The sequence below is a fragment of the Lepus europaeus genome, chromosome 3, assembly GCF_033115175.1.
Source record: "Lepus europaeus isolate LE1 chromosome 3, mLepTim1.pri, whole genome shotgun sequence".
Lineage (NCBI taxonomy): Eukaryota > Metazoa > Chordata > Mammalia > Lagomorpha > Leporidae > Lepus > Lepus europaeus.
Window position 1 is genome coordinate 137,026,144 of NC_084829.1, and position 16,165 is coordinate 137,042,308.

The window sequence follows — 16,165 nt, forward strand, 5'->3', positions numbered from 1 at the left end:
GGCTGGAGCAAGCACTGGCTCCCTACCAGGCACCCTCTTCTGGCCCAGGACAGAAGCCACGCTCTAGAAAGGAGTTGTCTGCTTCCCCACTTGTCTCACTGAGCAGCCACTGCCAAGATACCTAGCAGTTCATTAGAGAACACTCCCACTCTGGCTGCCCACTATAAGGATAAAGGCTGGCCAGTTCAGAGCAGATGACCATGGAGATTTGTAGGGTGAGGGGACAGGCAGTAGTGATAATTTAGCAATATGCTCATACCCGCAGATAAAACTGGGCTTTATCTCAGACAGAAGAGGCAGCATGCATAGTTTAAACAATGCCACCTGAAGGAGCTCGAGCCTCCCTACCCAATTCCTCAGGTCCAGACTTCTGCAACGCTGTACCAAACATGCAGGAGCCTAGGCCACCGGGAGACAAAGCAGGGACCTTCAGCAAAGAAGCTCCACTTTGCCATCTCGAAGGAACAGGAACCTATACTCTGAACCCAGTGCTGTCACCTCACATTATTATTACTAAGCTTTATAATTTAAAAAGGAAAGGGCTCCAATTTTCAGGAGCCTCCCCATGTGTTGTAGCAGGGAAAGTCTTTGATTACCCTCAATCCACAAATGATCAGAATTATCTTTTCCAGGGAAAATATGCAAGGCATGTGGTTTAAAGTTAGCTCACAAAATTCCAGATTTTGTGTTCTTTCCACCACCAATCCTGTGGGGAGACCTCATTACTGCCCAAGAGCCTGTTAAGGTAAATACTGGCATTTGAACACCAGTATTAGAAAGACATGCCAGTAAATGTCAACATTCACTCAACAGCCATTTGATTCTTCACAGAGGCATCTGGAGTCACTGCCCTCTTAGATCCCATTTTTTCCTTTCCCTTACTCCCCGTATCAGATGGATTGCCAAATGCTATCAGGTTTTTTTTCATTAAAATGCTCACAAATCCATTTTACCTCTATCTTCCTGTTGTCTCAGCCAGGCTTTTCATCTGTATTCATTCTAGTATTGTAACTGCCTCCCTCCCCTCCTCTCTTGTCACTCCATTCCCCAGTGCATTCTCCACTAACTTGACCATAAACTTCCCAGAGTTCCAAAGTGAGCTTTCCAGGTCAGGACCACTTCATCTGCTTCATTGGCTCCTTGCTGCTTTCAGGATACAATCCAAATACCTTAGCAAAGCACAAGCACCTGTGGGGATCTCATCTCAGCCTCTGTATCCAACTTTCTTTCTTTCTTTTTTTTTTCTTTTTTTGACAGGCAGAGAGGATAGTGAGAGAGAGAGACAGAGAAAGGTCTTCCCTTTGCCGCTGGTTCACCCTCCAATGGCCGCCACGGCCGACGCACTGCGGCTGGCGCACTGCGCTGATCCAAAGCCAGGAGCCAGGTGCTTCTCCTGGTCTCCCATGCAGGTGCAGGGCCCAAGGACCTGGGCCATCCTCCACTGCACTCCCGGGCCACAGCAGAGAGCCGGCCTGGAAGAGGGGCAACCGGGACAGAATCCGGTGCCCCAACCGGGACTAGAACCCAGTGTGCTAGCACCGCAGGGCCGAGGATTAGCCTATTGAGCCGCGGCGCCGGCCTCAACCTTCTTTTACATCTGTCTCCCCTCAGGGAACTGTCAGCGAGCTTGCACCGGCCCAGACCTATAACACCTTTACCCATGTTACATTTTCTACCTAGGTCATTCCACCTTACGCTTCAAAACCAAGCTCCAGGAAGCTTTTCTGAACTGTCCACCTGCCAGCTGTGCTTCCAGGGCCTCTGTTCCCCTTTATTATACATCTGTCACTGTGCCTTGTCCTGCCCACTTGCCTGCATACCTGTATGGGCATGGAGTGATTCAAGAACGGAACTTCATCTTTAATTGCTCTATCCTTTCTCTTACTGGTTTGCAGTAGATGCCCAATAATTATTTAATTAATTAATAGAAAATGTGACAAAAACTATCTTTTTAAAAAATTTTATTTAAGGTAAACAACTTTCATGATAAGAACTATTCAAAAACAGGATGCAAAATAAAATACTGAAAGTTAGCATTGGCTTATTTTTGGTTGAAAACAGTTTTGCCACAGGGTATTCACATAGCTTAGTGAAGAATATGTAAGCCCTGATGAGGTTGCTCAAGTTTTAGCTTCCCTTCCCTTCCCTACCATTCCCTTCCCTTCCCTTCCGTTTGGGTAAGCACTCGAAGACTATTTAGAGAAAACAAAAAGGATTATGTGTTAGGTATGGAAGTGAACTCCTGGAGCCAGCAATGTTGCACAGTGGTTATCAGGCCACTGGAGTCCCAGCTGTTCCACTCCAGATCCAGCTCCCTGCTAAATGTGCCAGGAAATGATCAAAGATGGCCTGAGGGGCTGGTGCTGTGGCATAGCAGGTAAAGCCACCGCCTGCAGAGCCGGCATCCCATATAGGCACCGGTTCATGACCTGGCTGCTCCACTTCTGATCCAGCTCTCTGCTGTGGCCTGGGAAAGCAGCAGAAGATGGCCCAAGTCCTTGGGCCCCTGCACCAGTATGGAAGACCCAGAGGAAGCTCCTGGCTCCTGACTGGACTGGTGCAGCTCCAGCCATTGCGGCCATCTGGGGAGTGAATTAACAGATGGAAGGCCTCTCTCTCTCTCCCTCTCTCTCTCTCTGCCTCTCCTTTTCTCTGTGTCATTCTTTACTTTAGAAATAAATAAATAAGGGGCTGGCGCTGTGGCGCAGTGGGTTAATCCTCAGCCTGCATCCCACAGGGGCACTGGCTAGTCCCGGCTGCTCTTCCTCCAATCCAGCTCTCTGGTATGGCCTGGGAAAGTAGTAGAAGTCCTTGGGTCCCTGCACCCACATGGGAGACCCAGAGGAAGCTCCTGACTCCTGGCTTCGGATCAGCACAGCTCCAGCCATTGCAGCCAATTGGGGAGTGAACCAGTGGATGGAAGACCTCTCTCTCTCTCTCTGCCTCTCCTTCACTCTGTATGTAACTCTGACTTTCAAATAAATCTTTAAAAAAAAAAAAAAAAAGATGGCCTGAGTGCTTGGGCCCTTGCCATGCACATGGGAGACCTGGATGGAGTTCCTTGCTCCTGGTCTTGGCTTGGCCCAGCCCTGGAAGTTGTGGCCATTTGGGAAGTGAACCAGTGGATGAAAGATCTTTTTCTCTGTCTCTCTCCTCTCTGTCATTCTTTCAAATAAAATTAATAATAAAATAAAATTAATTTTTTAAAAAAGTTGACTCCTGTTAAATAAAATGGTCATAGTAAAAATCAGAAGAACTTTTAATAAGACCAACATTATTTATACAAAACTAGCTCAACAGGTAAATTACTGCTTTCTCTCTCTATTAACACCCCTTTCTGTCCTTACAAAATAAAGATACAATTTGAAAAGGCAGTTTTGAAGATAAAAAGGAGATTTTCATAGCCTTTAAGGATAGATACTTTGATCTATGTAATAAACAGAAGAAACACAGAGCCTAGACTAAGGGCACAGGAAGGCAGGTTCTGTTAAATGACACAAAAACAAAAGGTATGATCACCCAGTTTATATATTTGGCTTCTATTTCTATAGCAATAGTTTAGTCAATCACATTGTTGCTAAGGGAGATAACTGCATTGTAAGGGAAGCCATGATGGGAATACTTCTGGAATCATCCTGTTAGGTTGCCTGCCCAGAGACCTCAATGGTGCTGGGAAGAGAATGAGGTGCAGGAAGACAATGGGGACAAGGCCAAACAAGAGAGTGATTCATTCAGTCGTGCTGTCAAGGGACCCCCAGCAAAGCAACCACCTAATAAAAAGCCATGCACTTCCCTTTGAAGTCTTAATTACCTTGAGTGAATAAACACCTCAAAGACCAGATGGCAGTCATGTGCTTTTTCAGTCTGTATTGCTTTCTCAATATATAAATGCCAAAACCATTAATTATTATTAACAACAAAAATACTGCAGGTACAAATCAAATATATATTGTGATCTTTATTCCCTCAGATCTTTACTTAAATAGCAGTCGTTAAAGAACTGCTCCTGGCTTCCCTGTCTGAAGTTATCCATCCCTGCTACACAGTACCTCTGTACCCCAGCCCAGCTTTATTTTTCTCCCTAACATTGGTCACTGTGTAACATGCTCTGCATTTTACTTACTTATGCTTTTCCTGCTTTGCCTCTCATTAGAATGTAAGCACAATGAGGGCAGGGATCATTCCCTGGTTTTGATCTCTGCTGCATCCCCAGCACCAAAAAATAATGCCTACTGCATGGGAGGTGCCTAATAAATACTTGAGTGAGTTAATGGGATCAACTTGGAGCTACTGACGTGAAGATTATTTTAAGCTGAAAAAAATCTGAACATGAACAACAACAAAAAATCCCACAGAAATAAACCTCATCTAAACTGATTTTGCTGACTTACTACTACCAAAACCACAGCTGCCATAAATGACTTATCCAGGGGGTAAGCATTTGGCCTAGCCATCAAAACGCTGCTTGGGACCACACAACCCATATCAGTGTGCCTGGGTGTAAGTCTTATCAATGCTTGCAATTCCAGCCTCCTCCAAACGTGCACACTCTAGGAGGCAACAGATGTCCAAAGTATTTAGGTCTCTGACACCCCTCTGGGAGACCTGCACTGAGTTTCCAGCTACTGGGTTTGCCTTGGTCCACCCACACTGTTGCAGGCATTCGGGGGATGAAAGAGCTCTGTCTCTAAAATTAAATTTCCTATAATGGAGGTTTGTAGCCAAAAGGAGATGAATTATTTGAATTTAAATGAGAAATTATATCTTAAAAAATCAAAATTTTCTGTATTTTCCATTGATTTCTGTCCATTTTTTCTTACTAGTTTCCTACTATCTGTTTTCCCTTGAACTACGAACCCCTCTTCTTATTAAAATGATACATAAACACTTAACTTTAGCTGTCTGGGAACCACTTCTTTGTGTGTTAGGTCTCTCATTGATATACCATTGATGAAATGAATATACTTTGTTCTGTTAACATGTCTTTCATCAGTTAAACTGCATGCCTCCAACACAGAACTTATGTCAGCATACCTAGAAAAAGTTCCCCCCACCCCCCAACAGAATGAATCACAAAGTGATACTAATATCATACTACACTATAAGTGATACATTTTCTGAGTGAGTTACTGGGTTTTTCAACTTGGGATCTGTACAAAATAGAAACAGCATGTGAGAGAAAAACAAACCAGTTTGCTACTTGCTAACTCTAAACTGATTTAAATGAATTCTAAACCATTATTCACTGTTGATAATGCTTGTGAGGCAAATTGTAAGAAAAGGAAATGGTAAGATTTTTTCATCATTCTGTGGAAGTTTGAGTCACAGGAAACTATGGCTTTTATCTCACTTGTCCCCACTCTATGCAGCGGGAGCCCAATTTCTCTTTATGCACACTAGAAACTGCAGAAGTAGGTCCACAGAGCTAGGTGCTCTGATGGTCTCAGGCTGCTTGTGTCAGTCTTATTGATGTTTTTCATTAAAAAAAAAAAATAAGCAATGGCCAGCGAAGTGACTCACTAGGCTAATCCTCCGCTTGTGGCACCGGCACTCTGGGTTCTAGTCCTGGTTGGGGAGCTGGTTCTGTCCTGGTTCCTCCTCTTCCAGTCCAGCTCTCTGCTGTGGCCCGGGAGGGCAGTGGAGGATGGCCCAAGTGCTTGGGCCCTGCACCCACATGGGAGACCAGGAGAAGCACCTGGCTCCTGGCTTCGGATCAGCGTGGTGCGCCGGCCGTAGCGGCCATTTGGAGGGTGAACCAACGGAAGGAAGACCTTTCTCTCTGTGTCTCTCTCTCTCTCTCTCTCTCTCTCACTATCTAACTCCGCCTGTCAAAAAAAAAAAAAATAAGCAAAGTGCAAACATATCTAAGAAAAAGAGGGAAGAAGGAAAAAAAGAGGAAGGAGAGCAGAGAGGGGGTGAATATGTATGTCTTTGGGAGAAGTTTAAAGAGATACAACAAATTTCACTTAAGCACCAAAAGGGCTTCAGTGATTTGTATCTTTTTTTTTTCCCATGGAAATTAAAAAAAGAGAAGAGGATGGGTCATTAATGGCTTTGTTACAGTATTAAGCTTGATTACAGAAACCATTTTTTTCATTGACAACACTGACTAAACAATCTTCAAGCCATTGTTACAGCATGGACTGCCTGTTTCAGTTCATAGCCCTCTCCTCTCAGCCTAAAATACTTTTTTATAAAGATTTTATTTATTTATTTGAGAAGTAGAGTTACAGAGAGAGGAAGAGACAGAGAAAGAGGTCTTCCATCTGCTGGTTCATTTCCTAAATGGCTGTAACAGCCTGAGCTGGGCCGATCTGAAGCCAGGAGCCAGGAGCTTCTTTCAGGTCTTCCATGTGGGTGCAGGGGCCCAAGCACTTGCGCCATCTTCTACTGCTTTCCCAGGCCATAGCAGAGAGCTGGATCAGAAGAGAAGCAGCCAAGACTAGAACTAGTGCTCATTTGGGATGCCAGCACTACAGGCAGAGGCTTAGCCCACTATGCCACAGCACCAGTCCCCAAGATACTGTTTAAAAAACTCCAGTTTTGTCACTGTCTGGGTTCACATCCTTCAAAGCCTTCTGATTAGGCCTTCTCTGCATGGACACTTGGTACCATGCAAGACTATGAGCTTACGAGAGAGAAAAGCCATGCTCTTGTCTTGGGATTTAACAATGCAGTGCAGGCCACAGAATTACAATGCAGTGCAAAGAGCTGGGGCAGAGGCGTGGGCAACAGAGAAGAGTGGGAAAGGGGAGTTGAGAAACGATTCCAGCAGAAAATGACCCTGCAGCTGGATCTCAAGAAGTAAGGATGCAGGCACCAAGTGGGGTAGCAGAAAGCTTGTGGCACGGGGCGTCTGCCCAGAGGGACAAGAGCATCAGAGGGTGTAGAACCCTCCTTCCACGGAGAGCAGCATTGGGGAATTTCAGTCTGGAGAGTCGCAGAATTCCAGAGGATCAGGCCTCAGGAGAGACAATGAAGACCTGAGGTCTTGGTAATGATGGAGAGAATGAAAGGAAGGGGAGGAAGCAAAGACCAGGCACGAGGGATGAGAGGCAGCAGCAGAGGTGTCAGGTTCAGGTCCTGGGCAGATGTGCTTGCTCCTAATGAATACATGCAAGGCAGGAATGACAGGGACCACAGCTGGTCAGGGTTAAAACCCTAATGGTGGGGCAGGCATTTGGCCTAGCAGGTAGGATGCCTACAGTCCACATCAAAGTGCCCGGGCTTGAGTCTTGGCTCTGCTTCTAATTCCAGCTTCCAGCTAATGCACTCCCTGGGAGGCATCAGTGATGGCTAAAATAGTTGGCTTCCTGTCTCCCTTTGGGAGACCTGGATTGGGTTCCCAGTTCCTGGATTCAGCTTGTCCCAGCTCTGGCATTTGGAGAGTGAAGTAGCAGATGGGAGATCTGCCTGACTCTCTCCTCCCTCTGAAATAAATACAACTAGTTAATTTTTTAAATACCTCTAATGGTTGACAGTAATTACTATTTGATGATTTTGATATAAACTTATTAACACATCAAATCACTTAAGGGTGTTCACAACTCTTCCATGGAAAAATACAGCTTTGGAAGTGAAAAACCATGGCCTTGAATCCAAAGAAGTTGTTTCTCTTTCTGTTTAAAAACAAGAAAGTCTTTCTCTGGGAAGTGGTACTGAGCTATATTTGAAATAGCCTTGGACAGTGTGTACTGATCTTGAAACTTATTTTAAAAATTAGTGCTGGGAAAGGACATTAAGGATCTTTTTGTTTCACTCTAATTTATGAAATCATCTGAGCCCAGTGGGAATATGAACTCTGTCTGAAGTTGCAAACTGATGGCAAAGTTAGGAGCAGACCCAGGGCTCCTGACTCCACTTGGAGATCTCAGCAGATTCAAACTCCATCAGCTCAGATAGGGTCTGCTCATGACCCAAGGAGGCTGAATCCGTCAATAGTACTACTTAGAAGACATCGCATTATTCAAATCAGAAAGGAAATCAGATGCTAACTTGTGCTTCTGAGTTTTCCAGACACTAGGAATAGGGGTTAGCTTCAACCCTGTAGCTTACAGAACCACATTAATAGTTACTGTTTGCCGCATACTAATACTACCCTAAGTGAAGTTAAAAATATCAAGGAGCATTTCCTGATCATCTGATCTTTTCAGCATTTTTGTTTTGTTTTGGGCCAAGGTTCCCAAGGCTTCAAGAATAACTGACACATGTATTGAAACAATTATAATTCTATCTTCAATTGAGGTAAAGATCAGAAACACTGTGTATATGCTCTCTAAAGCAATTTTTGTTTATGCTGTGGGAGCTTGAGAAGTAGAGGAATTACTTTTGATACGTCAATCATGGGCTGAAATTTGAGTTCAGTGCAAGGTAATGACATCAAATAATTCATTGTAATCAAGTACTTGGAGTGCTGCAAAAATAGCATCACTTGACAATGTTGAAAGTATCTAGGAAATATAATTAAACATATAATGGGGGAAATTATCCTTAACTGTGCAAAAAGATGTAAGCTAAAGCTTACTAACTCATATTGTAAAGGAGCTTTGGCTACAAAACGACACTCAGCAAGAGAGGGACAGCCACGATGCAGAGCACCATGCTCCAGCCAGAACTTCACTGAGACCACTCATTTATGTTGTGCTAACAGAGCACCCACAGCTTATTGGCGAAGTAAGCCACAATTCGTAAAATGAGTATATTTGAGTTCTTCAGATACATTACAAAGTCCACTGAAAATACCGTAGAAGCCACTCTGTGTCAGAGAGTTTCAATTATTCTGATGAAATCAAAGAATAAAAGTCAAATAATGTTTTTTCACATCAATAGAATAGTATCCCTACAAGTACTTAAACGGGGCAAGTACAGAGCATTCTGATGAACTACCAGTATTTTAGGAGCTGTTTTTCTGAGGTCAGCAGATTTACTAAAACCCTCTGGACAATCTTAGGCAAAACTCCCAGCATTTAGTTGGTGAACATACTCATAGTACTTGTTCTGGCGCTGCCTAATCAAGAGGGGTCTTTCCCCAAGCCCAGCCTACATAATTTCATATACAGATAGAGAATATTGATCCTGGATCCTCTTGATAGCTCTTTGAAAGTGATTAATCTCTCCCTTTACATTACGAGAGACTGAGATTGAGAACAATCAGCTGGACAAATGCACCACAAATTGTAAGGCCATGAAAGCTGTCTTATGCTATCACACAGCTCAAATAGTTTTAGAGCATGGACCTTCACCTGTTGATACAACCTGTTATGAAGGCCAATCTTGTCTAATACCAAGAAGTCTTCAAAACTCCATGGAAAATTTGATTTATGAAAAAACTATGCATGAATTTTACATTTTTTGCACCAAAATAAACACCTCTGAATTTCACTTTCCACAAACATTTTTAGCCAGGCTATGCTATATATATATGTATTTGGTAAAATGCATTTCGGTTTTCGAAAAAGGAAATGAAATGAAGGCTAAGTATTACTGGTTTAAAAAATCAGCAATTCATAACATTTCAAGACTTTATGGATTTTCCAATCTAACTCCTCCTTCATAATTTTATATTACTGATAGAATGATTTCATGCTTACCACCTTTAAGTTTTACACTGGAAATTGCTGTGGATCAAGTGATATTAAATTTAACAGAAATAAAAAAAGATAATGAGGTACAGTCAGAAGATCACTGAAGTGGGAGTCAAGAGATCAAGTTTCTAACACAGTCACTTAAACAAGAAAATACATTATAAAATACAAAACATATACAAATAAGTATTTGCTCTTCCTTCTATGGACAGTAAGCTAACACAATTTCCCCCAAATCAGGTCTATCCTTTTTGCAACTTTAATGAAAGAGCTTTAGCATTACAAAGGTACACAGTTCCTGGATAATTATATGACAGTTCTAGATAGAATTAACAATTGGTTATTATTGTTGAATTTTCTCCTGATTCAATCTTCTTCCAAAAATTTTAGTGTGTGAGATGACATTCTTGAAGTAATCTAATAAATATCAGTCAGGTTTATGATCTATAGTATCTTCCCTTAACTTTAGCATTAAGCACACACTTTTCAGTATTGCTTGTTGCTATAGACTGAATATCAATGTCCTCACAACACTCGTTTGCTGCACTCCCCACCCCTATGGTGATGGTGTTAGCAGGTACGGCCTTTGGAGAGGTGATCACCGCTCTGCCCCATGAGTGACAGCAGCGGCCTAGGTAAAGCAGCTCAGCCTTTCTGCTGTGTTGAGGATGTAGCAAGAAGGTGTCTGTTAGGAGGAACAGCCACTGAAAGTGCTGACACCTTGATCTTGGCCTTCCCAGCCTCCAAGACTGTGAGAAACAGGATTTCTGTTGTTTGTAGTCCACACAGTTGGTATTTTTGTTATAGCAGCCTGAACAGACTGAGACACTTGGATTTAGAGCTCTGTTCGAAGTCCTGGGAGGGCTTAGAGAAAATGGTGGCCTAGGGGCCAGTGCTATGGCATAGTGGGCTAAGCCTCTGTCTGCAGTGCTGGCAGCCCATATGGGTGCTGGTTCAAGTCTCAGCTATTCCACTTCCAATCCAGCTCTCTTCTATGGCCTGGGAAAGCAGGTAGAAGATGGCCCCAAGTGTTTGGGCCCCTCCACCCGCACAGGAGATCTGGAAGAAGCTCCTGGCTCATGGTTTCAGATTGGCATGCTCCAGCCATTGCGGCCATTTGGGGAGTGAACCAGCAGATGGAAAACCTTTCTGTCTCTCCCTTGCTCTGTCTGTAACTCTACCTCTCAAATAAATACATCTTAAAAAAGAGAGAGAGAGAAAAAGAAAAACAGTGGCCTACTGAGGCACCTGGAGAAGTATCATTGTTTCAATGCTGTGACGCCAGAGTGACAAGGCGACAAGGCAGTCCTCTAAAATCACTCTACGCACACTGCTTCTCGCAGCGGTGAAAGGCTCTTCTTCACACAGCAGACACGGCAGAGGAAATGGTGCAAACTAAACAGAAGGACCCTAAGTGCACTGAGCCCATTAGGCATAAGTAAGAGGATTCCAACAGAGAGGAACAACGTCTCAGGTGACTGTTAGAGCCTCCTCTTTTTAGTCCATTAATCTTCCATGGTTTCAAGTTCTCTATGTAGCGTATTAGTGAGAACTGCAAAGGGTCTATCATCCAAAGTCTTCACTGAATTGTGTGTGTGTGTGTGCATGTGTATGAACTGCAGATATCTCAGAGAGAACAGAAAATGTGTAAGGGCACGTAGGCCCATGTAGGGAGGGGGAGCAACACCCTCACAGATAAAATGCAGTTACCTACTAACCTGTGAAAACTCAGTACTCTTAAGCAAGATTTTGCCAGTGTTTGCTTTCTAGCCCTTTGTAACCAAAGGGATTCCAGAAAGTTGCTTGAAACATGAAGGGAAAACTTACAGACTCTGACTAAGCCCTCCACCCCTATGAACCCAGCCACCCCTCCCCTGGGCTAGGCTTTAACTAGTAAATGATAAACCATTTGCACAGAAACAGTGTTAACAGACGTCATTACCTCCAGAGAGTCACCTTCACAGTCCCCTTCCTCTGCGCCTCTCCCCTTCTCCTCAGTGATGGTGTTCACCATTTCAAAAAACCTACAACGAAAGTTGGCAGGTGGGCATTCATAACACATGAAGTACTAAATACACATGCTGCTTGACTCACAATGGAGTCATGTCCAGAAAAACCCATCTCAAGCTGAAACATAAAGCTGAAAATGCATTTAGTACACCTATCCCAACCGAACACCATAGCTTAGCCTGGCTTATCGTGAATGGGCTCAGAACACTGACATTACCCTATCGTTGGGCAAAATCATCTAGCACTAAGTCTGTTTTATGACAAAGTGTTGGGTATTTCTTATAGTTTATTGAATCCCTGTATCCCAAAAATGCTGGCAACATCACACACTGTAGACTGCTGGTTATTTATGCTCTGTAGCTGACGGGCAGCTGTGCTCTTGGCTACTGCCCAGTATTACAAGAGAGGGTCATAGCACACATTGTTAGCACAGGAAAAGACCATGACTCAAAATTCAAAGTAGGGCTCCCACTGAATGTGTATCACTTTTGCACCATTGTAAAGTCAAAAAATCATAAGTTGAACCAGCTAGGTATAAACAGACCATCTGTATAAGCAAATACTCCCAGAGGTCACTGCAGAGCAAAAATTGAGAGAAAGTCTCCAAATAATGCAATAAGCAAACTATCAGGGATCAGTGCAAAAAAGTCATTTTTCAAGAAAGAAAACACAGGTTACAGAATATTCTAGGAATTTTCAACCTAATGCTTTATTTCAAGCAATGGTGATGTAATAGAATTAGAACAATGAGGCTAGATAGGGTAACTTAAATGTTAAGACAATGTGATCTTGGGCAAACCTCTCCAGCATTTTGACTCTTAATTATAAATAGGGAATATACAAGTAACTATCTCATATGTTGTTGTGAAGATAACAACACAATGTGCTTATTAGCATAGTACATTCATTAAATATTACCTAGTATTATTTTAGTGCTGTTAATATTATTATTTAAACACATAACAAAAAAATCTATATTCTGGAATAATATATCTAAGAATATCTGATACGGTGATCATTGTAAGATTTTATTTCAGTTCCTAAATCTTCTGCCTGACTATGATACAATACATGTCTGTGAAACACATGAATATCCCAATCTGTAAGATACTGATATGACTAGGCAAGGCTAGCTACCTCTCCTTTGGTAACAAAATAAACATTTTCCTTCAGGAACTCTTCTTGGAAAGTTTTTTTTTTTTTTCTGGAGACCACTTCAGAGCCAAGCAAAATCATTACAATGAGAAACAGATTTGCCCCCTAGCCCTGTATGTAGTCAATTCAGAGGGGATATCCCGCTGGTGGTTCACAGACAGAAAGTAACCTACAGACAAGGGCTGATAATGTCATGCTGTGTCATCCCAAGTGCAGCGCAGCTCATGGTATGACAAGAGGAGTTCATCTCACACAACTTAGAACTTTCTTTCTATTTCATGCCTAACTCATCTATCCATCCAACAAATACTCATTGTCTTTCAGGTTCAGAAACTCTTATGGTCCCTGGGGACATGACAGTGGAGTCTGGAGTCTATTTATGTGGTTTACATATCAGGTCTACTTCCCCATTCTTCTTTTCCCTTTACATATTTCTTGGAGGTCAATGACAAGAAAACTATTTCCTAAGCTTGACTGGAATAACAGGATGCTCTGATGAAGACGACTGAATGTCATGATGTGTTACAGGCAAAAGCAAGTCCAATCAAGAGGAAGAGGAAGGTGAAATGAGTAAAAAGTAAAAATATTTGGCTTCAAAGACATGCCCTAAGATCTGGGGTAAAGACTAGTTTCAACTACTAATGCAGAAATTGTCTACAGAAACATCTCTAGGCAGAACATAACACTGGGATGGGAGCCCAGTGCAATTTCTAGGACCTTGGATTCTGGAGTCATGTGTGTGTGGCTGAAATCTCAGACTTTATGCACTTACTACCCACATGATTTTAGGCTAAATTCTCCAAGATTATTTTTTTTTAACTCTTCTCAATGAAGATATTAAACCTACCTATTCAGTAAGGTTTCTTTGCAGAACAGAATAGATATTAGATCTAGAATAAGCACTCCATAAATCTTAGCTATAATTATCATATATATTATTTTAGCTATAATTATCAAAGAAACAAGTCACAAACCTTGAGAATTTAAGTAAAAAATTAGAGCAACCAGAAGCTGTCAATTCTTAATTTCTACCACATCTTTTTTTTTTTTTTTAAAAGATAAAACCAAGATAAGCCAAGACTTGGGCATTAAACAGACACATTTTTTTTGGCAACATAATAAGAATAGATGATGACAGCCTGTAGCTAGCTTATCAATCATTTATACTGGAGTCAGATAATGACCAAATTGAGTAAGAACAAGCATCAGCAAAATGTGAAGTTCCACCTACACTTTGCCTTTAAGTTCTCACTTGCTTCTCCAGCTCCTCACAGTCACTGAGTTCTAAGGGAATCTAAAGTATTTAATGATGGGCCCAAAAAAACATACCTAGGTAGGTTATTAATACAAACACTCAATGCAGTTCGTGCATTTCTGGATTATCTCTTTTATTGGTGTGCATCAGATCACTAGCTCTTAATTCCCCATCAAAGTCCAATACTACTAGTAAGGGACGAGGCCCAGGTATGCTGTTCAAGCTCACCAGGTGATTCGATTATGAGGTAGAGGTAAGAGTCACTGTTGTAAAACAACGGTGGAATTATTCAAGAGACTTCTAGAAAGAATATTTTCATAATCATTTAATGTGAGCACTTTAAACATTTAATAATTAATTAGCTAGTAAGTCTTGGTCAATGTTTTATTTGTGAGAAAATACATTATGATGAAGAAAAAAGTGATGTATTAAAGAGAATCCCCCAAAATTCTCTGATTTCATACCAAATCACATAACTATATTAGCCCAAATATTTGTGTAACCATCACATAGCCATAAATTTTTTATAGAAGTTACATGTCCACTTATTCACTGAAAATAATGATCAAGTAAGAACAGTGTTTTTCACACATAATGACTTATACGTACTTTTTACAGTGAAGCTCTGTGCAGAAATAGATTTGGAAATCATCAGAATTGTGAAGCACATACAGAAAGCAGCATCGTTCCTCAAATTTAGAAATACTGAAACAAACAAACGAAAGCATTATTCAGGGAAACAGCAATACTTCCTTGGATCAGTAATACCTTTAGAACAAATCTCAGTGATGATGTCAATATTGTTTACAACAAAAAGGTATAAATAAGTGCCTTTCCCTGTACAACAATACTAAAATTACTTACTATTCTGAGAATTGTCCTCCTACTCTTATCTGCAGAGGAGGGCTGCCTGGAATGTCATAAGCACATGTAATCTACATGTCTCTTCACTGAGCATGGAAGAGCTATGTTGCCTACTGCAGCACTAATCTGTACGATGGCAAGAAAAGCATCAGTACGGACTGGCTGACTGCCTTTGGTGAGGCTGTTCTGGGATCTGTACAACAGCGGTGTTCCTGAAGCTAGGAAGGCAGTTTGTGGAGGCAGGAAGAGCACCTCATTAGCTGAAGTGATTTTAGAGAAGTGAAGAAATGTGGAAGAGTACTTAGTTTCAACTTAGCAAATGTCTTACTTTATAGCAACATGGGAGAATTTTGAGTAGGCCAGTTCCACCATGTTCTTTTATGCCAGAGTTTGGCAAATATTTTTTTTTATCAAGCCAAACAGTTAAAATAGTTTTCATTTGCAGGCCCAACTACTCAATTCTGCCAGAGGGACATGAAAGCAGCTTTAGATAAATGCATAAATATATGAACAAGGCTGTATTCCAATAAAACTTTACTTACAGGGCCAGCATTGTGGCATGGCAAGCAAAGCCACAGCCTGCAATGCCAGCATCTCATATGGGTGCTGGTTTGGGTCCCGGCTGCTACACTTCCCAGCTCTCTGCTAATGTGCCTGGGAAAGTAATGGAAGATGGCCAAGTCCTTGGGCCCCTACACCCATATTGAAGACCTGTAAGAAGCTCCTGGCTTCCAATTGGCCTAGCTTTGGCTGCTGTGGTTATTTGGGGAGTGAACCAGTAGATGGAAGATCTCTCTCCCTCTCCCTGTAAAACTCTACCTTTCAAATAAGTAAATAAATCTTTTTTAAACAACTTTACAAGAACAGGAAGCAGGCCAGATTTGACCTGTGTCCAAAGTTTGCCAATTCTTATTTTATGCCTTTGTACCAGTTGTTCCTTCCATTTAAAATGCACATCACTTTCTACTTTTAAAAGAAATTCTGATCCTTTAAGGCCCTGCCTAGACCTTGCCTGTTCTACTTCTGCCCTAAACAGAGTGATTTCCTCTCGTACTTGTGTGCGCTGTACTTTATCATGGCTCATCTCACATGGATGATCATCATTAGTTGCCACTCCATGTTAAATGTCCGATCCCCTCCCTACTGGACTGTGAGTTCTTCAAGACTGGAGTTCATGTCTTAGTCATTTTTTTGTGCCTGAAGAAGAAAAGGACTCAACACTTGACAAACAGCTAGTGCTCAATAAATGCCCATTCACTTGAGCTGAGCTCATTCTGCAGTGATGCAAGACAAATGG

At 42.0% G+C, this 16,165-nt stretch overlaps 1 protein-coding gene across 3 annotated transcripts in view; it reads right to left on the minus strand.

Moving 5' to 3' along the window:
• MAP3K5 (mitogen-activated protein kinase kinase kinase 5) overlaps positions 1 to 16,165 on the minus strand; it is a 242,606-nt gene that overhangs the window by 63,136 nt on the left and 163,305 nt on the right. For all 3 annotated transcript variants that reach the window (XM_062186819.1, XM_062186818.1, XM_062186820.1), the window contains exons 13-14: positions 14,614 to 14,709; positions 11,527 to 11,608 (exon numbers count right to left, since the gene is read on the minus strand). In XM_062186819.1, the coding sequence (XP_062042803.1) occupies positions 11,527 to 11,608; positions 14,614 to 14,709 (178 nt within the window). The remainder of the gene's footprint in view (positions 1 to 11,526; positions 11,609 to 14,613; positions 14,710 to 16,165) is intronic.